Here is a 23,810-nt window from a genome sequence, read left to right on the forward strand (position 1 = left end):
GTTCTGTAAGAGAGCAAGCTGAGCAAGCCAGGGGGAAGCAAGCCAGTAACATCCCTCTATGGCCTCTGCATCAGCTCCTTCTTCCTGACCTGTTTGAGTTCCAGTCCTGACTTCCTTTGGTGATGAACAGCATGGAAGGAAGCTGAATAAACCCTTTCCTCCCCAACTTGCTTTTTGGTCATGATGTTTTGTGAAGGAAAAAAAAAAAACCCTAAGACAGAAACATATCACAAGATACCTTATTAATATACACATATTATGTCTATATTATCAGTTGAAGATGTTCAATAAAAATACAAATAGTAGATAGAAAGATCTGAGCATGATGGCACACATCTGTAACCCAGCACCTGGGGCAGGAGGATCGGGCACTAAAGGTTACCTTTGGCTACATAGCAAGTTCATGGCCAGATACCCAAGACCCCTTCTCAGGAAGACAAACTCGGGGCTGAAGAAATGATCATTCAAAAGGCAGGTAAGGAGCCTCTTACACCCCAACTCAAGGGTTTCCAGTGTTCTCTTCTAGCCTCTGTGGGAACGGCACATACATGTGCACAGAAACACAGGCAGACAAAATGCCTACATACATTTAAAAAAAACCTTAATTTTAATTTTTTTATGTTCCAAGACAGGGTTTTTGTGTGTAGCTCTGAATGTCCTAGAACTAAGTATGGCAGGCGAACTCAGAGAACTCTGTTTCCCTAGTGCTGGGATTAAAGGCTAGTAGCCTGTGCCACAACACCCACATATAAAATCATTTTTTAAAGAACAAAAATAAAGACAAAAATACCAATACAATATAGGTGATAACTTAAATTTGGATGACTAGCTTGCTGGTACTCCAGAGGCAAAAGTAGGCAGGTCTCTTGGAGTGTGAAGACAGCTTGGTCTATATAGTGAGTTTCGGGACAATCAGCTATATAGTGAGATCCTGTCCCAAAAATAATTTAAACTTCTACCCTAAAACTGGCCCAGTTGTTCTCCTAGAAGTCAAACACAATATAAAGAGACAGAAGTGGGCTGTTAGGGGCAGGGCAGACCGAACACATCAGGGCAGGAAAGCAGAAGGGAAGGGGATGGGGGTGGAAAGATCTGAAGATGAAGAAAGGGACGAGACGCACAAGGTGTGGGTGGTGGGTAAACAAAGGGAAAGCCAGATGCACCCCTATGACTTTATTAAAGATGCACAAGCTTGGCCCAGGCATCACGGTAACACAGATTTTTAATGCTAGCACTTGAGAGGCAGAGGCAGGAGGAACTCTGTGAGTTTGTGGCCAGCCTGGTCCACACAGTGAGCTCTAGGAGACTTAGGACTACAGAGAGAGCCAGTCTCTAAATGAATAATGTATAATATTTATCTTTTTAAGTGTTAAATGGATGTGTTCTCCATGGACGAATGATTCTTCTAGAAGCCATGGATTATTAATCAAAATTCCCAGTCCCTGGTATGGAACATCTCCCTACAAGTTATTGGATAGGAAGGCCCCAAAGGCCTTCCAAAACAATACAGGCTTTTGACGTTTCTCTTGGTTTTCCACCCAAACTTGATAAGACCTAGTTGCTGGAGACGTTGTGTAAATTGGCCACACGACATAAAAGAAAGGAAGCTAGAAATGGGCTGCAGGCATCCTTCCTACTAGCCAGCCTTTGTTGTCAGAAGCTGCTATGCAGGCCATGGGGGAATGGGGAGAGGGTCAAATTGTCAACATTCTTACTTGTACATCAACATCCTATGAGCTACAATAATGACCTGCCAGGGAAGATGTGTTCTCCAGTGTAATAGTGGCATGATTGTCATGGGGATTACCAACCTCCTTCTGGTTGAAGTTGAAGCCCATGTCACAGAACACCAGGTTCTGTAACCCTCACCAAGAGCCTGTGGCCATAGGTCCCAGGGAGAAACCTACTAGTGTTGTTTAGCTGGATGATCTTGTCAGACTGTCTTCCAAATATCCATGCTGGTGCATGATCAGCACTGAGCCCACCTACCATCCGAGAAGTGTCTTGTTGCAGCAGGTTGTAATTACTGCAGAAACTTCTAAATGGCTGAGATATTTGAGCAAGAAACTCTAATTGAGGAGCTGGAGGGATGGCTCGGTGGTTAAAGGCAATCAATTACTGCGCTCTAGCATTTCCAGGTTCAATTCCTACCGTCTATCTGGGAACTTGCTATTGTCTGTAACTCCAGTTTCAGGGGATGGGACAACCTCTCTGACTCAACCTCTGGGGGTATAAGGCGTGCATGTGAAACAGACAAGCACCCAGGCAAAACACCCATACACGTAAAAACAAAGGGTTCTTAACTTTTATTTAAAGGTGAGAGAGAGAAACGACTTTTTATTAAACTCCCCGGGCCTCACACAAAAAGGAAACAGGAATGTTTGAGGGGAACTTACTGACAAGAATTCCAGTGGAAGAGGGGAGGGAACTTGAGAGGAGGAATTGACAATGTAGTGAGAATGAGTAAAATTCGTTTTATAAGTGTATGAAAATGACAAAGAAAAAATTTAAGCTCAGCAAATACTGGAAAAGCGACTGTGGCTATGCTTCTTTCTGTCCTTCCTAGAGCCACCTAGAAATAACAGCAAGCACAGGATATCCGACATTTAGAGGGAGCAAGATAAAGAAATGAAGGAAGTCTATTATTAGCTTATTAGCTTGATGTCCTGAGATAACTTTCCAGGGTATCATGAATCCCAATTTTAGTGAAAAAGAAGCACTTGCAAACAGATTAGTTTCTAGAATATGAAGCAGTAATTATGGAAGCACCAAGCCCACTCACTAAACCCTTTAAACACACATACATACACACACACACACACACACACACACACACACACACCACACACACGCACACCACACGCACCACACACACCATGCACGCACGCACGCACGCGCACACACACACACGCAATCCCAACCTAAGAAATTTGTTATATGTCAGGCAGTTAAAGCCCTGAGGTATCCCTCCCTGGAGTAAAGCTCATGGATTAACATAATGGAATATGGATTCGAGCTCAAAGATCAATATAAAGAACTATATATCTAGCCTTTTCATTCACCATTTACTTTCACACTCTACTTGTGTCCAGACATATAGACACCACCATTAAGGAAACACAGCTCAAGTCACTCGGGTTTAATGACCATTGTTATTACCATAAAGACATCACTTCTGTTCCATGGAAGTCTGCTCACACAGATAATCAGGTCACCTCCTCCCATCGAAAACATCATTAATCAAAGTCTTCTGCACCCCAAACCCTCACAAAACAGATCTCAATAATAAAAATAGCAAATATATATATATACATATATATATACATATATATATATACATATATATATACATATATATTAAATGGCCAAACATTGGTCTTTCAGGTCCAAAGGTCTTTATAACCAGGAAGAGCAGACTAATCGAAGAAAAGAGTTGGGCAATGATAGAGCTTTGACCCAAGTTTTCTGAGAGCTACTTTCCTTAAAGAATAGAATTAGCCAAAGGAAAAAAGAATAGAATCGACCTTTGCCAGGATCACAGGGCAGAAAGTATTTCAGCTGAACTTTGCTTTTCCTGTGAGGGTCCTAACAGTGTTTTGGAATCCGCAGCAAATTAACTCCTTTTTCCTGTTCTTGCAAAAGCAAACACAGCTGGGAATAAATCTTGGCAGAAATTCCTTGTACCCACGCAGGCCCCAGCTTACTGTCCAAATGCCCCGAAAGAAGCTAAGATTTCATTTCTTACACAAGCTCAATGTTTAGGGAAAGACCATAAAGTCATTCACTCACACTCTCGGGCCAACCTTAAGCAGGAGAGGTTTATTTTTAATCCTGCCCTGGCCCATATAGGACCAATTTGGAAGTCGCTAAGATCACGCTGCTGCTTGGGACCCTCCCTGGGAGGGCACAAAGTGGTAACCTGGTTCCTGGAAGCAAAGCTCCAAGTTCTGGGATAAACTCAGGATTCCACAGCCCTCTGGACAAACCATTACTGTTTCTAACTCCCCGGTCTCTTTGCAGCTTGATTTTAATGTCCCCAGAGAATTAGGACAAAAGTGGACCAGATTCTGACTGAGAAGGAATACACACATAGCTACTGTGTATGTTCCAAAGTCAGATGAACTCCCCTGGGAGTCACATTTACTCCTAGCTCTGAGCTAGGAGCATAAGAAAACATCTCGTTTATAAAGACTCTCACCACTTCCTTAACTTGCATCTCCTACCCCCACCCAGCCTTTCTCCCTAACCTGCTCCATACACAGACTGCTACAAAATGCTGTCTCGACATTGGCAGTTTCCCAAAAGCCCAAGGATAAAGTTGCATTAATGGCACTTGGCAGATAATCCCATTCTACTTTGAACGGCTCTGAGTTCAACACAGTGAAGAAATAAATAAGAATGCAAGAGAAGAGGCCGTAGAAATCTGAGCCTGCCCTTCCCACATAAAAGAGGCACGGAGATTTCGGGAGTTGGTAAAAAATTATCATCTCTTGCCAGAAGGCCACCAGCTCCCACCACTTGGGAGCCTCATTAGTACTTGTTTCTCCTCAGGACTGAAGTGCAAGATGGTGAGGATGGCCGTGAGGGTCTGCTGGCGGCCCAGGCTGTCTGGCAAGGTCAGGAAGCGGTAGATGATGTTTTTGAGATACTCCAGGTTGGCTCCCTCCCTGCTCTGGTCCCTGATGTTCTTTTCGATGTGGCTCTGAAGGGCTCCAACCTCCTCTCGATGCCGCTCGCCCTCCTCCAGCAGCCTCTCCTGCAGCTGATGGGCCTCTACCTCCAGCCTGTGTTTCTGCTTCCTCAGAGATGTGATCTCCACCTCCTTTCGGGCCAACTGCTCAGCATAAAGGAAGAAGGTGGGCTCGTTGGCTGCAGCAAGCTGCAAGGCTTGGGTCAAGCTATCCGAGGAAGCTGGGTCATCCGGGTCCCCAAGACCTCCACCACCCACTCCTCCCACAGGGCTTCTGCGTCCTGGCAACCCCGAGGATAAGGCCACAGAACGAAGCTGCTCCAACTCCAAGTCCTTCTCTGCGAGCACCGCCAGGGCCCGGTCCCGCTGCTTATGTAGCTCCTCCTCCAGTTTCATCGTGCGGTCCCTGAAGTCCAGCTGGCTGCGCTCCAGTTCCTGCTGATGGAGCTGCTGCAGCCGGGTCAGCTCCTGCTTCCAGTCCTCAGCCTCCTGCTGGTGCTGGTTTTCAAGCTCCTCACAGGACAGACGCAGGGAGATATACTTGTCCTTCAACTCCGCAAGCTGCTCCTGTGCGGCCTCGAGCTCCTTCCCCAGGTTCCCATCTTTGGTGTTCTTGCTTTTGAGCACCACTTGGGCTCTCATCTTGTACCGCTCAAACTCTTCCTTCAGCTGCTTCAGCTCCTGTTGGTAGTAAAGCGCAGTAGCCTTTTCCCCATCCGCAGCCTCTGAGTTGGCCATTATATCAGGGTCACAGAGCTTCTCTACATCCAGGGTCACCTGGCTTTTCCTAGCTGCAACCTGCAGGAGCCTCTTGAGCTTCTCCATCTTGTCCTTCAAGACATTGATATCCAGACTGGATTCGTCTCCATGGATGTCAAGAGAGGGCCGGCTGGAGGCTGCAAGGGCCAGTGTCTTGTTCTCCAAGTCCAACTGTAAAATTCGATCCTTCAACTTCTGGATAGCCAGCTGGTCTTTCTGCTTGGCTTTCTCATAGGTGCCCAGCAGTTCAGACACCTCAGAGATCTGGTTCTCCAGGGCTGCTACCCTTTGCTCCTCTACCTGAGACTGCTGGCGAAGCTGGTCCTCTGCAAGGGCTGTCTGCAAAGCAAAGAACAGGTGACAAGGCGTCCAGGAAAGTCACAAAACCCTACAGTCAACCGGATATGGGGGAGCAAGACAGAAGTGAACAGGGCTTGGGATGACCCGGAACAAGCGGGATTTATAATTGAAACTCCTTTGTATATGTGCTGTTTCTACCACAGTTTCCCACTTTTCACTAAGCTTGAATACAAAATGTGTTCCTTCCTGTTAGTCCCGCACCTTCCGAATCATTTAAAGAAGCCGCATAACATTCTTTCCCTTTCCCAACATTCCTGGAAACTGAAAACCAACCTGGATCCCTCTCTCCATTGAAAGGGAACACTGCAAAAACAGTTTTAGTTCTAAAACAGGCAAACCTCAACCGAGCGCATACACGAGACGCTTCTCCCAGGAAAACCCCCTTTGCTTCCTTCCTACCTATAAGCACACACTTCTCAGGACACACACAATCTTTCCCTAAATAGCTGTCACTATACTGCCTCAAACAGCCCACACTGGTAAGATGCCAACACCCAGAGGCCTAGATAGAGCTGTTTGACTTGAACCCAGAAATACTCAGAAACTCCTCATCCTGTTAAAAGGACACCACACAAAACAAGATTTCCTAGGACTCACTAGTGGACTTTCTCACTTGACATCAAATATCAGTGTGCATATCAGGAAGGTGGAACCGACCACAATCCCAGCATTCACCCACTAACAAGCATCAGGCATTCCTTGACTAGAACAAAACCCTGTTCTAAGTAGAGAAGAGGGTGCCTTTAATACTAGCACTTGGTACGGAAAAGCAGGCAGATCTCTATGAGGGCAGACTTGGTTACATGAGAAGACCCTGCCTCATGAAACACACACACACACACACACACACACACACACACACACACACACACAGGAGCGTGCACATATACGACAGTTATCTAATGACCAAAAGAGAAAAATGATACTAATATTTCCTATGGAAGTTAAAATAACTGTTTGAAGGACATAAAAATAATTACCTTCCTCATTTCTTGCTGCAACTGGGCCTGGAAATGGCTTTTAAGACGGGCAGCCTCCTGCTGAAGCTCCTGCAGCCGGGGATCTGGTCGGTTCTTCTCCTCTCGAATGGCTTGCAGCTCACCTTTCAGCTCCTCTACCTCACGGGTCAGCTGCTTGGTCTGCAGTTCAAACCCTTCTAGCTGATCAGCTGCATACGCCCGCCCTGCCAAGGCTTCCCTGGTCTCTTCTAGCCGAAGTTCCAGGTCCTGGCGTTGGGTCCTCTCCTCCTGCAAAAGCTTCTGTAGCTCCCGCAGCATCAAGGCATGGTCACTCTGCTCCTGGGCGCGATCGTGCTGCTGTGTAATAAGTCGGGCTTTGGTTTCTGCTATCTGCTCTTGCAGCCCCTTCAAGTCTCCCTCCAGGCGGCCCCGCTCTTCCTCTGCCTTTTTATTGGCATCTTCTAAGTCCTGCTTCATCTTCTTCTTATCCGCCAGGTAAGACGCTTCCATTCGGGACTTTTCCTGAGTGACTGTAGCCAAGGAGCTAGTCAAAGTGGCCAATTGAGTCTTCAGCTGATGCACTCTTTTGTCTATCTCACTACCCGCAGATGGCCCATCCCCACTGCTACTGCTAACGCCACTCTCTGACCCACTGGCCTCTTCAGACTTTGGAGGAAGTGGTCCACGGGCCACTCTGTCATCTTCAACCCCAAATTCACCCTTGACACTTGTAAGACTGGCTGCGGTATCCAAGCTCGTGGCAGTTCCGGTGCTATCCTCACTGTGAGTGGAGCACCGGTCATCCACAGAATCAGGAAACGTGAGACCCGGAGGCTGCACACCTGAGAGGCCTGCATCTGCCTCGTGGGATACCGACAGTACCTTGATGCTGGCCTCCAGGGCTTCTTTCTCCTTCAGCAGGCTTTTATAGGCGCGAACCACATCCTTGAGCCTTGCCTGGTACTGGAGAAGCTGCTTTTTCTGTGTCTCTATGGTCTCTAAGAGATCCTTCTTGCTTGGGCCGCCCCCGAAATTCATCCCAAACTTCTCCATGAGGGTTCCGGAGTGGGATGCTCCACGTCAGCGTTCTTGCAGCCCTGGACAGAGCCACAACAGCTAGAAGTAAAGCAGAGAGAATCGTCTGGCTGCAGGCAATACACCCGGTCGTCCAGCGGTCCGGGCGGGATGAGGGGCCGCGGTGGCCAGGCAAAAGCACTGTGAGAGCCAGGCCGAAGGTGGGAAACAGTTCCAACCTGGATGCGGAGTGACGCTGGCCTAGCAGGAACACTCAGCCAGGGCTCTCCGGTACAGGCCCTGATCCTGTGCCGCCCTAGCTGCTCGCCTGGCCACCGCAACCTAGACCCGCCTCCCTCCGCCCACGATCAGCCCAGGATTTACACTAAGACCGGTTCCATCACGATTTCCCAACAACTGGGACAACAACGCTTCCGGGTCCACTGGAAGTGACGACAGCAAAACGCCACAGACCCCGCCCCCGGCGGGCATGAGATAGGTGGGGCTTCCGCACCCAGTGTTCGCTGGTGGCCTGGAGAGAGAGTAACCTGCAGGTATAGTTACCCAAAGCGAAGTCAAGATCACCTGAGCAGTTGTTTGGAGAAGATGCCTAACTTTGCCCTCAAACTACCACCAGTGAGCGACAGGGGGCGACGTCACACTGCATTTGCCCCCCCCCCCCCCCAAAAAAAAAAACGATGAAAGACGCATCAAACTATTTGGGGCAATTTCCAACATTTAGGGCAACAGTTAGGACTCACACTAGGAAAACGAGCCCAGTACCTAGTTAACATAATAGCTCCCTTGTTTAGTTCTGCTTAGTAAGAGGGACATTATATAGCTATAAGGTCCATCTTACATACCAGCATATGCTGGGGTGGGGGCTGTCTCACAAGAGTTTTTGCTATTTAGTCTTTGCAAAATTCTGTTCAGAGGGTATCATTAGCACCAATTTACATTTACTGGAACATACAGTAAATGTACAGAGGGGTAACATGCCCAATGTCACTCAGCTAGTAAGTTTAGGAATCCTATCTCAGTCTGCCTCTCACCATACTAAATGCTATGCCTGATGGCACCATTGAAGAAACATGGCCTTGGTCCCGAGAAACTCCTAACAGCAAGGACATGCAAACAAGTAGATGCTGCCCTCACACTAGTATAGTATGTAAGGGTATAGTTGAAGGGTATAAAAGAGGCGAGGCACCTGTCAGAAGGACAGAGACTCTTAGGGGAAATGACTTGAAGTTTGAGGAATGAGTAAAGACTGCCAAACTGCAAATGTGGGAAACCAGCATCAAGAAAAGCGGAAACGTTTACAGGAACCTCTGAGGTATCTATCAGTGAGCCTGACTTGCCCAGGAAGCTTATGGTGTGGGAGGTGGGTGGCTATTGATGAATCTGGAACAAAGGGTAGGACCCAACTTAAAGGCATTTAGATTTCATCTTGGGTGACAAGACATTAAAAGATTTTCATCTCAGGAGGGCACCATCAAGACTCTTTGCTTTTGTCCATTCCATCAAGACTCTTGTGGGGTTTTTAAGATGGTTCAGCAGTAAAGACGATTTTCACCAGGCCCAGTGACCTGACCTAAGTTCTATCACCAGGACCCACACGGTGGAAGGAGAGAACACACCCCTACAAGTTGTTCTCTGAGCTCTACACACCTCCACACACGAACACAACATAAAAGTGGGGAGGGGCTAAAAACAAAGAAGACTCCTGTGATATTATGAAGATACCAAGCCTGTGAGGAGGCTCACTCTGAAAGAGAGAGAGAGAGAGAGAGAGAGAGAGAGAGAGAGAACGCGTTTGAAGAAAATATTTCTGTAATAAAAATCTGCTCAGGAGGCCAAGCCGGCCGCATCTCTGTGAGTTCGTGACCAGGTTGGTCTACATAGCAAGTTCCAGACCACCCAAGGCTACATAGTGTTTCAAAACAATAGACAATATGCTACTTTGAGGATCTTTTACATGTTCGTGTGGACCCTATCAAAGCCGTCTTACGAGTGCAAGTCTATGACTTAAGAGTAAAGCAAAGTCATACGGAGACTAGCGACCCCGAACAAGCCCTCCGCCCCAGGCAGGCTGCCAGGCCTCGCTCGACTTCAGTTCTTCCGCAAACGCGCCTAGGGGCGGGGCTGGGGCGGACCCGGAGGGGCGGGGCCACGTGACGTCGGGCGGACCCGGACGCGCGGAGGTGGCGGCGGCGGCGGCGCCTCCTCCTTCTGCTGTTGCGCCCCATCCCCCCGCGGCCGGCCGGTTCCAGCCCTCGCCCCGCGTCCCCTGCCCGCGCCCCCGCCCCGGGCCCCGCCATGGGCCTCACGGTGTCCGCGCTCTTTTCGCGGATCTTCGGGAAGAAGCAGATGCGGATCCTTATGGGTGAGGCAGATCGAGCGCGCGGCCCGCTTGGGGCGCCGGCCCCGCCGCAGCCCTCCCGCCCCCGCGTCCCTCCAGCCCGCTCACCTGGTCCCCTGACCCCGAGACACCCCACCGCCCAAGCCTCTGAGGCCGTGCTCCCGAGCAAGCCAGGATCTGCAGTGTCGGCCCCGGGCCTGAAACCCGGAGCTGGGGCCTGGGTGGGGTGACGCTTCCTCCGCCCCAGCCCGGCTGCTAAGAAGAGAGGATTCCGCCCTTGGAAACGACTTTTCAAAGGAACGCGGCCTTCCTCCCGGGTCCCCTACCTCCCTAGCCCCTGTCGCCCCTCGGGCACTTGAGGGGCAGGAGTTGGCACTCGCCACCTAGACTGCCCTCAAGGCCCGGAAGGTGGAGAACAGCGCGCACCTGGAGGCGCTCCCGCTCTCCGCCCCCATCACCATCAGCTGGCCAGGCCTCTCCCTTTCCCTGGTCTCTAGGGGGCTCTCTCGCTCCCGTCTCCATTCTTTGCCCCTCTCTCCGTTGCAGTTGGCTTGGATGCGGCTGGCAAGACTACCATCCTGTACAAACTGAAGTTGGGGGAGATTGTCACCACCATCCCCACCATAGGTGAGTCCGGGAACAAGGCAGGGGGCCGCAGGAATGTCGCTTTGGGCCTTGTCGGGGTCTGCTCCCACTTCTGCCGAGGCCCTTATCTGTTCCTGACCCTGACACCAGATACAGCTACTTGAGAAATGGGTCACCATATCTCTAAGCGCCTGATGGTGCCTGAGGCGTGGACCATGAGCCTAGCATATCTGTTGACCTCCGATCCTCTGGATTCAATTCCCCTTGGCCTTGGTGGTCATTGTCATCTGGGTTTATGTGCTTTGAAGAGATCCGAGTGGTTTTAATGAGTTCCTTTCAGGACCTTTTTTTTTTTTTTTTCCTTCTCTCCCCTCCAAAAAAAAAAAAAAAAAAAAAAAAAAAAAAAAATTCTGCAGGCTTCAATGTGGAAACAGTGGAATATAAGAACATCTGTTTCACAGTCTGGGATGTCGGAGGCCAGGATAAGATTCGGCCTTTGTGGCGGCACTACTTCCAGAACACTCAGGTGGAGTTGGGTTGGAAGGTGGCGGGGGGAGGCAGTCCCTGAGAGTGGGTGTTAGACCAGGACTGAGTTGCTGGCTGCTCCCTTGACTGTCATCACTCTCACCTTTGCTAAGCTTAAGAACTCACCCCCATCTTATTCTGGGAAGCAGAAGTTCTAAGGCCACGCCGTCTACCGTAGATCTCAACTACACATCTTTTAGCTGGCTCCCTCAGTGGTCCCTGCAAACCCTTACTGTACATTTGCCAGATGAGAAGGGCTGATACAACTCAAGAAGGAAGAAGTGAGACCAGGCCAGGTAAGGATGGGACCTAGGTAGGAGTGATCCCTTCTGCTTCCTTCTTCCTTCCCACCCAGGGCCTCATCTTTGTGGTGGACAGCAATGACCGGGAGCGGGTCCAGGAGTCTGCTGATGAACTCCAGAAGATGGTAAATACCCAGCTCTGGGAACTGGGCCCTTGGCTTTCAGACAGGGAGGCCTCTGGGGTAGTCTGGAAGTCCAGGACACTAAGGGCAGGAAGTTTTCCTTCGTGGTACCAGATAAGTATTAGCTCATCCAGTAGACAAGACCCTTTTTTTTTCTTTTTAAATCCTTTCCCATCTGAGCCTAAGGGGTTGGGAGAAAGAGAGAGAGGTTATCTATGCTACAGAGAAACAACATCATACATTACTTGTTTTGTTTGTTGTTTTCTGTTGTCATTTTTGTCATTTTTTTGTTTAGAACAAGCTCTTAAAATAGGATTGTTTTTTTTTCCTTGAGGTAAAGTTGAAAGGTTTTGAGCTCGTTTATAACTGTCTTGTGTTCAGTGGTGAACTACACAGTACACTGTATTTTTCCTACAAAGAATCTGGAAGTTTGAAAGGGGTGCTCTCCCCAACAGTGCAGTCAGCAGGGAGCCTAGGGAGCCTTGCAAGCACAGGTCCCCATCTCCCCCTCCTCCCCTCAGCTGCAGGAGGATGAGCTTCGGGATGCGGTGCTGTTGGTGTTTGCCAACAAGCAGGACATGCCCAATGCCATGCCTGTGAGCGAACTGACTGACAAGCTGGGGCTTCAACACTTGCGTAGCCGCACGGTAAGGATCGTGTCCCTTTGGCACTGGGCTCCAGGCTTTCCTGGGGAGCCCGACTGGACAGGGGAACCCCTTTCCTTCCCTGAGGCTGATTTCCTTCTCTTTCTTCCTACAGTGGTACGTCCAGGCCACCTGTGCCACCCAAGGCACAGGCCTGTATGATGGTCTGGACTGGCTGTCCCATGAGCTATCAAAGCGCTAGCCAGCCAGGGGCAGGCCCCTGCTGCCCGGAAGCTCCCGCGTGCATCCCGGGATGGCCAGACTCCCGGACTCCTCAGGCAGTGCCCTTCCTTCCCACTTTTCCTCCCCACAGACAGGCCTCTGCTCCTGTGCCTGCCTGCATGCTCTCTCTTGTTGTTGGAGCCTGGAGCCTTGCTCTCTGGGCACAGAGGGTTCTGCTCTCCTGCCTGCTGGGACCTGTGGAAGGGCTTCCTGGCCAAGGCCCCCTCTTCCAGGGGAGGAGCAGGGATCTGGATTTAATTTCGTTTTGGTTTTGGTTTTTTTGGTTTTTTTCTGTTTTGGGTGTACCCTTGGGGCCAGGTTTGGGGGGAGGAAAGTGAGGGCTCCGGGTGGTGCTATGATGTGGGACTGGATATTGAGTAATAAATTTGCTGTGGTTTGTACCCGGTGTTGTCTATCGCCTGGAAGTTGGGAAGCTGAGTTACTGTGGGCACAGAAAGATAATATGGGAGAGACTGAGAGCAGCTGAAGCCCAGAGGGCAATATGCACTGTCCTTTCTTCCTCAGCTTCCCCTGTAGTGCTTCTAGCTGGGGAAAAAATTCCATTTCTTCCTCAATTCCAGGATGGTTGATTAAGGGTATGAATACCTTTCTCATTCCAAAAACCACAGTCTGTTCCCTATCTCTTACCTAGCTACTACTTACATATCATACTTAATGTTTGTACTTATCATAGCTTTGTACATGGAGGAGAAATGGACATTAAAAAGATAGGTCCCCCAAGACACACAAGAAAAGTGATCAATCCTGTCAGCCCAACAACATGCATGTTTCAAATTACCCAGATTCCAGCTCCGGTGAACATCTCTGAGCCTTATTTACTGAACCCTGGGCGAGCCTTTGCCGGGCACCACAGAGACCCTGTCTACGTGGGAAGATTCCATCTATGCAGAATCAGGAAGTGTACCTGAAAGACCAGGGCTCTGAGCTATTCTCCAAGCAAGGTTGATTACCTGTTTCCCTGTGAATCCCAGCAAAGACTAAGCAAGGCCTGTTGTCCCCATTCCAAGGACCTCTTTTGGTCTTCTCGGTCTGTCCAGGTTCTGGGCTGACGTTTTCTCCTCGAGCTTTGCTGGAAGTGATCCAGCAGAGGCTGGGGGGAGGGGGAGGCTGGTATCCTTTTCTGGCAGATCGGGCTTTCTGCCTGGCCAGTTCACCTGTAACGCAGCTGGGTTTGGTAAAACGCAGTTCTGAGGTTTCCTCCACCTACACCATTCTGTCTGAGCCTTTAGAAGTAATTTCATCCTCAATGGTTACATATCCAGTTTCCTTGCCTTCTCTACAAAATAGTTTCCAAATCATTTTGACCTTGTCTTCCTAAGGTCCCTAAAGACCGATTTTTTTTTTAACCTTGGCTGACTTGAACTTTGAGAGAGAGAGAGAGAGAGAGAGAGAGAGAGAGAGAGAGAGAGAGAGGCCACAGAGAAGCAAGCAGACTGCCCTTGTTAGGAAGTAAATAGGTTGATTCCTATCTTGTTAATAAGAGAGAGGAGCAGGTCTAAAGTCGAGATTGCAGCACCGATTCCCAGTTTAATCCTACCTCATTGCTTGGGGTTACAAAGACAAACGCCCAAAGCACAGGACCCCACTTCCTTTGGCTCATGATTGATGCTACTATGCCAGTGCTCTTCCCCCACTCTGGTGGGATAAAGGTACCCTTTACAGTCACAATGCCCCCGGGTCACAGAGGTGCTGGGCCCTAGGCCAGACCTTGCCTGGGAAGCTTACTCTGGGAACGGCTTCTGGTGGGTACTACGGGCCTTATTCTGGGCCATATGGCCTGTGGGACCTTACCACCGGGGGGAAGCCTGGGCCGGACAGAGCCATCACTTGTGACACCAGCCCCATGGCTGAGGTGGACTGGATACACAGACATCCAAAGGCGGAGGCCCTCAGGGTTGGGCTCATCAGCTGGGCAGGAACCTACCTCACCTTTGAAGCATATAAGAGTACAGTCACAGCTACTGCAAAGAGTTTGGGCAGGAGACAGGTAACAAGGCGAACCTGGACCAGAACCCATTTTCTGAGTGCTGTGTGTGTGTGTGTGTGTGTGTGTGTGTGTGTGTGTGTGTGTGTGTGTGTTGTGCTTCTATTCTAATTACTGGCAGAGTCTCTGCTGTTGCCATGCCAAGACACTTCTACTCCAGGCTTTTGCTCATGGATCCTCATGGTTCTACCTTCCAAAATGTGTCCCTAAGATGAAGTCCAGCGCTGGCCTGACTGCTTCAATGTTTCCTACACTCCATCCCAACAAAGGGCGGTTGTGTTATCACAAAGCAGAGAGGTAGGGGTTTGAGGCTGGAAGGCAGAACCAGGCATCCAGAGGAAGTTGGACCATATAGTACAAGACCCAAGCACTTGCTGACTTGGTCTCTGTTAGAGAGGAATAGTAGCAAAGTCATCCAACCAAGTTTACCACCGTGTGCCTACAAACTACAGCATCTATACCAAGAGTTAGGATACCTTTCTGCCTCTTTTCCTGTTGAAGTGGACCCTGCAGGTGGAGGTATTGGGTAGGAAGCTTCCAAGGGCTGTAGAAAAGGTGAAAGAAATAAAACCTATAACAAAGCTTGTAGGTATCAAAGGGTTGGGAATAAAGGGAAGAGGAAGATTTAGCTTCTCTGAGGTCCTAATCTAGAATTTCTCATTGGTTTCTCTCTCTCTCTCTCTCTCTCTCTCTCTCTCTCTCTCTCTCTCTCTCTCTCTCTGTGTGTGTGTGTGTGTGTGTGTGTATGTATAGTATGTATACAAGTACATACATGTGAGCTCCGAGAACAACTTTGCAGAGGCCGTTCTCTCCCACTTGGCTGAGTCAGTCTCCAGTGGTTTGCCTATACTCTGCTTAGACCATCATGCCCATGAGCTCCCAGAAGATGCTCCTGTCTCTGCCTCCCATCTTGCCACCAGAATTCTAGAATTACAAACGCCTGCCACTGTATCAAGCTTTTTAAATTATTGGCAACTTTACCCATTGTACAATCTCACCAGACTGCATCAAGCTTTTAAAATGTGGCTTCCAGAGATAGACGTCAGACTGTCAGGTTTTTGAGGCCTAGTGCTCTTAATACTGCGTTATCTCTCTGGCTCCCATTAGATCTTAAGAAGTCCTATGGCTCTAGAAGTGAGCAACCCATAAATCTTTGTTGATGTTCTTGTTTGTTTTGTTCTGTTATGTTTTGAGACAGGCTCACTATGTATCCCTTGCTGGTCTAGACCTGGCTATGCAAACCAGGCTGACCTTGAACTCAACAAGAACCCGCTGCCTCGGTCTCCTGAGTGCTGGAATTAAAGGCATGAACACCCCCACCCCCACCCCGAGCCCAGAAACCTTTTCAATTGCGTTGATTAAACAAGAAGACATTCATTGCAAGGAGATGCAGATATGGAAGGGAGGGTAACTGGTCTTGTTGGAGGTGCTGGTTGGTACCAAAGGGGCGAGGTTTTGGTTGTTGACTTGGTACTATTTATTTCCCTCCTCTTCCTGACACCTCCAGACCTGGGAGCTCCTGGTGAGCAATGAACATGAAACACAGGCTGTGGTACGACTAAAAAGCTTGCAGGGCCTCTACCTGCTGTGCGAAGCAGACGGTACTGTGTGCTATGGCAAGCCAAGAACTAGCCATCACGGATGCTTCCTGCTCCGTTTCCACCGAAATGGCAAGTGGACCCTCCAGTGCATAATCTCTGGCCGCTATCTTGAATCGGATGGTCAAGATGTATTCTGCAACTCCAGAGTTCTTTCGGCTTACCATATGTGGACTCCCAGGCCAGCCCTGCATGTCCACGTGATCCTCTATAGCCCCACCTACCACAGCTATGCCAGAGCAGACCACACTGTGGGCCGAGTCTGGGTGGACGCAGCAGTCCCCTGCCTAGAGGAATGTGGTTTCCTGTTACATTTCCAAGATGGATGCTACCACCTGGAGACTTCTACACACCATTTCTTGTCTCGAGTAGACCGCCTGGTCCCTAAGCGCTCAACACAGACAGCTTTTCACATGCAAGTGCGGCCTCGAGGACTCGTGGCCCTATGTGATGGAGAAGGCGGCTCGTTATATCCACAGGGTTCACATCTACTCCTGGGACTGGGCTCCACCCCCATGAAGGGCGAGGAGTGGTTTGTCCTACAACACTTCCCAGCCTGGGTGAGCCTGAAGTCAAAGTCTCGGAGGTTCCTCTCAGTCATCTATGGCAAGTACAGGGTCCAATACCACCATAGGGTGGGGATGGGGAGAGGGCTAGGTGCTAAAAGGAGGAAACTGTGTTCAGGATGTGCCCTAGTCTTTGGTTGCTGTGATAGACACCATACCCAAAACAACTTGGGGGAAGAAAGGGTTTGGTGTTGGGGGGCGGGGAATCCTTGCTGCTGCTGCTGCTGCTGCTGTTTTGCTTTAGTTTTGGGGTTTTTTGGTTTTTTGACTTACACTTGAAGGTTTCTATACATCACTGAGGGAAGTTAAGGACAGGAACTGAAACAGAACCGTAGAGGAACAGTGATTATTGGCTTGTTCCCCATGGCTTGCCCAGTTTGCTTTCTTGTATCACCCAGGAATATTGGTACTGTTCACAGTGGGCTGGACCCTGGGCCCTTCCACATCAATGACTAATCAAGAAAATGCTCCCAACAGACTTGCCTACAAGTAATCTGATGGATTCTACCTCTCAGTTAAGATTCCCTATTTCCAGAGGACTCCATCTTGTGTCAAGCCAGCAAAACACTAACTGGCACAGGACAAGCAAGAAATTTTGAACCTTAGTCATAAGGTCCTGGGACCCCGAGGAGACTTCTTGTGAGGCAGACTAACAAATGACAATACAGCTTTAAGGGAAAGCCACCTGGGCTTGTCCACATTATTCCCGTGTAGCCTAAGGTTGAGGAAGGGAAAAATTCAGGGAAAGCCAACAAGAAGCATGGGGGAGGGGCTGGGACTGAGCTAAAAGCTGCTTACTTCCCTTCCCTTCAGATGCCGAGGTGTGTGCCGCTTCTGAGCGATTGACACAAATGTCCTTGTTCCAGTATGAATGTGACAGCGAGTCCCCTATCTTACAACTTCGTTCAGCCAATGGCTTCTACCTAGCCCAGGTGAGACTTTGAGCTTCAATGCCAGAAACTGTAAACTCCGAGCTCTCCCTGTCTAGACATACTTTCTCCTTCCCCAGTGTGTATGGCCAGATAAGATTAGATGAGCTATAGAGGCCCAACTCAATAGATATTCATTTTTACCCAATGGGCCCTTTCCCTTTAAAAAAAAAAAAGAATGTTAATAACACATTAGTAAAACAAAGGTGAATCATATGACATATAGTATACATTATATCTTGTATATATATGGATGAATGATGTAAGTTCTATGAATAAATTGACCTACGTTAAGTGTAAAACTCAGTGTGCTTCAGCAGATGTATATAACCATGCAACCATCACAGCAATACCACAAGTAAGCATTGGTTCTGCCACCATACACATTCCCTCACTATCCCCTCAGTTTTCCTCTAGCAGGCGCCTTCTCCCACCGCTGGTCTCTGTTCGTCCTGCTGTTACAGAGTAAATTTGCCTGCTCTAGAATTTCATCTAAATGAACTCATATGGTGTATATGCTAGACAACTTTACTTTTTTTAAGATTTTGAGTACATCGTCCTTGTCCTCAGACATACCACAGGAGGTCATCGGATCTCATCACAGGTGGTCATGAGCCACCATGTGGTTGCTGGGAATTGAACTCAGGACCTCTGGAAGAGCAGCCAGTGCTTTCCACTGCTAAGCCATCTCTCCAGCCCTATGACACTTCTTTGGGAGAGCAGAATTTTACTCAGTCCCACCCACGTTGTCGCATATGTCAGTAGTACATCTGCTGTGCAGTAGCCTCTCATATTACTCATAAGCATAAACATGATTTGTGTATCCATTCAGTTGCTGTTAAACACTTGGGTTGTTTACAGTTTGGTCTCCTATGAATAAAGTTGCTATGAACGTCCACAAGGAAATCTTGTGCAGGCTTTTATTGTCATATATCTTAGATAAGCACCCAGGAGTAGAGCTACTGGGTTATACAATGGAGATGTGCCTAATGTCTCAAGACAGGGTCACACTGTTTTCAGCTGGGTGTGAGGCCTGTAATCCCAGAACGTGAGGACGAGAAACAGGTAGATCAGGACGGATGGATGAAGAATTCAAGTCTGGCCTTGTGTGTGTGTGAGTGTGTGTGTGTGTGTGTGTGTGTGTGTGTGTGTGTGTGTAGTTTAGGCCAACCTGAACTACATAAGATTATATTTTAAAGGAGAATAAGGACAGAAAAAATATCAAAAATTTTCAAAACCACTACGCCATTTTCTATGTTTCCAGCCGGGTTCACCTGCCTAACGTCACCAGCACTTAGTATTACACTGTGTTTTGTTTCCCTCTCGTGGCTGTGTAACATCTTATAATGCGTGTTAGTGTTTATATAATTTATAAGTGGTTATTTAAGCATCTCTTCAAAATCTATTTGGTAATTGTATGTCTTCTTTGCTACTTGTCTTCAAATATTTGCCCGTTAGTTACTGGGCCAGTCATCTTATAACTGAAAGGCATGAGCTCTTCATGTGTTCTAAATCCAAGTCCTTTGTCAAATCTATGTGCTATGCATGCTTTCTCCAGTCCATGCCTCATCTATGTATTTTCTTGTTATGTATGTGTGTATGTATGCATGTATGTATGTATGTATGAATGTATGTATGTATGTATGTATTTTTTGAGAAGGGGTCTTACTATATAGCTTTGGCTTCTCCTACAACACATGATTTAGACCAGGCTGGCCTCAAACTCTCAGATCTGCTTGTCCCTGCTGGGATTAAAAGCGTGTGCCACCACACCTAGACCCCTTTGCATTTTTTGATGGCATTTTTGAAAAGCAAGTTTGTTTGGTTTCATCTACAGAGTCCAAATTTTCAAATGTTTAATTGTTTTCCATCCCAGTAAATCACTCTTTGACCCCCGTGTTGCAAAGTGTTTCCCTCGGGTCTTGTAGGTATTTTATAGCTTTCACTCTAAACCTTTCAAAATTACTTTGAAGTCAGGGTCAACGTTTATTTCTTTTCCTTTTTTTTTTTTTTTCCGGAGCTGGGGACCGAACCCAGGGCCTTATGCTTGCTAGGCAAGCGCTCTACCACTAAGCTAAATCCCCAACCCCTATTTCTTTTCCTAAAATATCCTGGCCCCTTTGTTTTATGCTTCTCACGGGATTACACTGCAGACCGAAGGACGTGGAAGATCTGAGATCTCAAAATTATTTTTGTGGAGATAATTTTTTCTTTATCACCTTACAGCGAGGCATTGAAAGCATAAAGCGTACTCTAGAAAATCACAGAAGCTGGGGAGGGAGATGGGAAGGTGGAAGATATGGGAATGGGGTGGGGAAAAGCTGACGTTGTCATCCTTACTTCTGGTCGCTGGTTCCCACATTCTCTCCAGAGGAGGCACCGAGCAATCATAGCAGACGGGCACCCCATGGAGTCTGACACCTTCTTCCGAGTGCACTGGAATTGTGGGAAAATCACTCTGCAGTCCCCCAATGGGCGTTTCCTGAGCATTGCCTCCAATGGCCTGCTAATGTCAAATGTCACCATCCCAGGTGAGCCCAGCCACTCTCCTCCCAGTCTAGCCCACATCACATACAAGTGGACTTTTAAATTTGTGTTTATTATTGTTGCATATGTATGCGGGGGGAAGAATGAGCACGGAGGTCAGAGAACGACCCTCAGGGATCCGTTCTCTTGGTTTTCCCCTTTCACTGTGGGTTCCAGTGATTGAACCCGGGTTGTTAGTCTTCGGTGGAAAGTGTTTTCACACGCAGGACCATGTTTTTAAAGGCACTGGAAACACTGAGTTGAGATAAGGAGCTTAGGGTGTGAGTTCAGTTGCCCAGTGCTTGTTGTTGGAACAAACCCCCTTTGAGCTTCAGTTTTAAATTCTGTGACAGAGGATTCTGGCTCCTATGTTTCACAGGATTGAGGTGGGGATTAAATAGATGAACACATCCCAAAGAAGGGAGAATATTTAAATTTCTTGTGCTCCAAGCGGTCCTGAGTGCCCTTGCAAACATCTTCACAAGCACCTTGTAAGACCCTGCACATAGTAGGTGTTTACTAAAGGTTAAAATGCAGACATCATTCTGGGGCTAGAGTGATTGATGGCTCAGTGAGCAAAGCACTTGCTACACCAGTGTGAAGACCCGAGTTCTGATCCCCGGCACACAGGTAAGAAGCTGGGTGTCGGGTGGACACCTATAACCTCAGCACTGGAGGGGACAGGAGCAGAGAGACAGGACAAGTGTTGAGGCTTACTGGCCTTCAACCTTCATGAAAAACGCCAAGTTACAGGTCCAGTTAGAAGTCCTATCTCAAGGGAATATGAGTAAGAGCATCCTTAGAACTCCTTTTCTTCCATCCAGGAAATCCCAGAGAGCCAGCCTATCCAGTTAACCCCTTCCTGTGTTTTTCAGGCCCTAACGAAGAGCTGGGGATTCGATTTGCCAATCGCCCCTTTCTCGTCTTACGAGGTCGGTACGGGTATGTGGGCTCCTCCTCCGACCATGACCTGCTGAAGTGCAACATGGATCAGCCTGACTGCATTCAGCTACTGCCCTGCCACCAGGGCATCTATCACTTTCAGGGTGAGCCGTTCCTCTTCCCCACCCAGAGATCATTATCCAGCCCTAGCCTCAGCCCCAGGCTGGACTTTAGGACCTGATACCCAAGTCACTACTCAGCATAAAAAGGAAAACAGGGGTTTGGGTTGGTTTCGAACTTCGAGGTTCTAGTGTGGGTTAGCAGAATAAACATCGGTGAGGTTCCCACTGGCCCCTCTGCATTTCTACAGAGGGACATGCTAATGCAGACAGGATGTGATCCCCAGAGGGAGGGTAGCATGCTTCTTGGAAGCCCTGTTGGAGGTTTTATTGCTAAAAAAAAAATTGCTTTCCAAATGGCCAACCAACCTGAGCTCTTTCCCTCCCCAGCACAGGGTGGATCCTTCTGGTCAATAACATCCTTTGGCACCTTCCGCCCTTGGGGAAAATTTGCCCTCAACTTCTGTATAGAACTTCAGGGGAGCAGCTTGCTTACGGTGCTGGCACCCAATGGCTTCTACCTCCGAGCTGACCGAAGTGGCACACTATTGGCAGACAGTGAAGAAATTACCAAAGAATGTATCTGGGAATTTTAGGTAAGAGAGAACGATGTCAGTCAGGAAAGCAGGAGCTGAGGAGAAAGAGCAGAATGGAAGTAGGTGGGGAGGCTTGTGGTAAGAAGACCAAAATTCAGGAATGGGCTGACTGACTCACTGCAGGCATTTATTCCAAATTGGCACCTTCCTTCCGGGCTTCTAACCCTGCTCTTGCTAGAGAGGGAAGAAGAACGTCATGTCTGAGCTTCTCGGTATTATGCCGCACTGACTTGTGGGCCTGCAAGCAGGACTGGATGTACAAACATATGTCTCCTTTAAGACTCGGAATTTTACCCCATTTTGGAGTAAGGGAGGTTGACTTGACCTTAGCCGTCCAGTCCCTCAAAATCAGCACCATGGACTCCCTTCCAGGCCCTTTAGGTGACTCTGCTGCTATATCTTCCCTCCCAGCCTGATATTGTCCTTCAGAATAGTCAGTCCAAGACCGGGTACTGCCTGTCTAACCAACCTCCTTTGGGCAGCCTTTATCGAACCATGCAGATTCTTGGGCATTTCCTTAAGGATGCTTCTTCATGGCACTCTGCTCTGTGATTACCACCGTCCGCCTAGGTGCTGCTTTAATTGCCCCTCAGTAACAGCCCCTGTCCCCAGATGCATCCCCACTCTAAGCTTATTTCAACATGCTGTTCCACTACCCCCTGTTCAGAACTCCAGGATGCTTGCTCTCAAGCCTGTCCGTTCATGGGCCCCACTTTCCTGGTTGAATGAACATTGTAGAAAGTCCTTCAGGTTTGATGTGGTGACTGCTGTAGTTGGGTCATATGGTCCCGGATGCCTTACAACTTAGTCTGCAGTCAGGAATGTCTTTGAAGAAAGGATCCTCTTGCCTCACCCTCCTGGGAGCTGACTGCCACACACTCCACCATACCTGGTTTTAGGTAGTATTGGAGATGGAACCCAGAGCTTCCTGCCTGTGAGGCAAGTGTTCGTCTAGTTAGTACTGTGACCTGAGGGAAATCGCTATCACATTTCGAGACCTCTGTTTCCTTGTATGTGAAGCGGAAGTAATTTACTTGATAGGTGTTATCAAAGCTAAAAGTCAATTAGAAATTAACCATAGAGACCTTCGGTGTATGTTTCCAGCCACCTGACTGTGCCCAAACTCTGAGAAATCAAATGAAATCCATTAGGCTTCAACTTTCTTATCTGTATCATGAAGAAATAGATTCGGTTTGACGTAACTTTCTCAGGCTCCTTCTGAGCCCCACATTCTAGCAGACAATGCACTGTAGTGTCTAAAAGCTCAACTCTAGAGTCCTCTAACCCTGTCCCTTGATGGCAAAACAATAATATGGTTCTGAGGGATTCGTGAGGGTTACGTAACACTAAATGCCCTGTGGGAGCTGCCATCCTCTACATTTTCAGTCTGAAGTCTTTAACTCGGTTCAACTTCTTAGTAACAGGTACTTGTGCTTAGCGTGCTGGAGGTCCTGGTTCAATGCCAGCATTAAAACAAGACAAATACACACACACACACACACACACACACACACACACACACACACACACAAGTTCTTGGTTAACTATACAGCCTTTCTCTGAACTCTGAAGGAAAGTTTTATTTGTTTCGTTTCACACTTACTTAATGTTTATCCTCATCAGGAAGGGGATAAATCACTTATTCTCTCTCCCTTCCCAGGTTCTCAGCCAGAACTCTCCCAAAAGCTAGTAATCAGCAGATGACTAGCTGCTGAAGGCCCATTTCCTCTTCCCTCTCCAGGTCAATGGAACGTCGCCTGCCAAACTGTAAATCCTCCAGGAGCAACTTCTGAACTGAACCGAGCAGGAGACCCAGCGTCACAAGAAGAATATGTGCTGTGCATTTTTTTTCCTACCGAGTTTAGCAAAACACCTCTTTCAAGTGACAATACATCACGAAAGGCTACCCCCAAGATCCGCATGTGTGTCTGACTTGGGAAACGTACTCTGCGTCTGGCTTTGGAGTCATGGGGTCTGGACCGTCACATTGTCTCTCACTGCAGACTATGCACGTACGAGTAAATGGCATGAGAATGTAAAGGGGGATG

At 48.3% G+C, this 23,810-nt stretch overlaps 3 protein-coding genes across 12 annotated transcripts; 2 read left to right on the plus strand and 1 right to left on the minus strand.

Moving 5' to 3' along the window:
* Window positions 1-2,283: 2,283 nt before the first annotated feature.
* Gcc1 (GRIP and coiled-coil domain containing 1) lies at window positions 2,284-14,180 on the minus strand. Of its 3 annotated transcripts, XM_087655420.1 has the most exons (4): window positions 14,100-14,180; window positions 13,513-13,716; window positions 6,790-7,884; window positions 3,125-5,788 (listed from the first exon to the last, which is right to left on the minus strand). In XM_087655420.1, exons 3-4 carry the CDS (start codon window positions 7,819-7,821, stop codon window positions 4,484-4,486), a joined length of 2,337 nt encoding a protein of 778 aa, XP_087511546.1. In that variant the 5' UTR covers window positions 7,822-7,884; window positions 13,513-13,716; window positions 14,100-14,180; the 3' UTR covers window positions 3,125-4,483.
* Window positions 10,005-12,941, plus strand: Arf5 (ARF GTPase 5). Its single transcript, NM_024149.2, has 6 exons — window positions 10,005-10,165; window positions 10,688-10,768; window positions 11,143-11,252; window positions 11,607-11,678; window positions 12,197-12,322; window positions 12,435-12,941. The coding sequence occupies exons 1-6, from the start codon at window positions 10,099-10,101 to the stop codon at window positions 12,519-12,521; spliced, it is 543 nt and encodes a 180-aa protein (NP_077063.1). The 5' UTR covers window positions 10,005-10,098; the 3' UTR covers window positions 12,522-12,941.
* Fscn3 (fascin actin-bundling protein 3) lies at window positions 12,711-23,675 on the plus strand. 8 transcript variants are annotated; one of them, XM_087656505.1, is made up of 8 exons: window positions 12,711-13,503; window positions 15,745-15,850; window positions 16,054-16,750; window positions 17,524-17,642; window positions 20,011-20,170; window positions 21,041-21,211; window positions 21,557-21,762; window positions 23,504-23,675. In XM_087656505.1, the coding sequence occupies exons 3-7, from the start codon at window positions 16,312-16,314 to the stop codon at window positions 21,760-21,762; spliced, it is 1,095 nt and encodes a 364-aa protein (XP_087512631.1). In that variant the 5' UTR covers window positions 12,711-13,503; window positions 15,745-15,850; window positions 16,054-16,311; the 3' UTR covers window positions 23,504-23,675. The 8 variants fall into 8 exon arrangements, 5 of the variants coding, with proteins under 5 accessions (XP_087512631.1, NP_001004232.1, XP_087512630.1 ...); XR_015685385.1 differs by having other exon boundaries at window positions 13,345-13,503; window positions 21,562-21,762; XM_087656504.1 differs by lacking the exon at window positions 12,711-13,503 and adding an exon at window positions 14,869-15,065.
* Window positions 23,676-23,810: the final 135 nt, after the last annotated feature.

This window comes from Rattus norvegicus, chromosome 4 (assembly GCF_021556685.1).
Source record: "Rattus norvegicus strain SHRSP/BbbUtx chromosome 4, alternate assembly SHRSP_T2T, whole genome shotgun sequence".
Classification (NCBI taxonomy): domain Eukaryota; kingdom Metazoa; phylum Chordata; class Mammalia; order Rodentia; family Muridae; genus Rattus; species Rattus norvegicus.

Coding starts and splice junctions, on each gene's coding strand:
- Arf5 (NM_024149.2), top strand. CDS start 10,099: ATGGGCCTCACGGTGTCCGCGCTCTTTTCGCGGATCTTCGGGAAGAAG. Junction 11,253..11,606: donor ACTACTTCCAGAACACTCAG/GTGGAGTTGGGT, acceptor CTTCCCACCCAG/GGCCTCATCTTTGTGGTGGA. Junction 12,323..12,434: donor AACACTTGCGTAGCCGCACG/GTAAGGATCGTG, acceptor TTCTTCCTACAG/TGGTACGTCCAGGCCACCTG.
- Fscn3 (NM_001004232.1), top strand. CDS start 14,406: ATGGCTGAGGTGGACTGGATACACAGACATCCAAAGGCGGAGGCCCTC. Junction 16,751..17,523: donor GTTCCTCTCAGTCATCTATG/GCAAGTACAGGG, acceptor CCTTCCCTTCAG/ATGCCGAGGTGTGTGCCGCT. Junction 20,171..21,040: donor GTCAAATGTCACCATCCCAG/GTGAGCCCAGCC, acceptor TGTGTTTTTCAG/GCCCTAACGAAGAGCTGGGG.
- Gcc1 (XM_087655420.1), bottom strand. CDS start 7,821: ATGGAGAAGTTTGGGATGAATTTCGGGGGCGGCCCAAGCAAGAAGGAT. Junction 5,789..6,789: donor TGCAGCAAGAAATGAGGAAG/GTAATTATTTTT, acceptor TTTGCTTTGCAG/ACAGCCCTTGCAGAGGACCA.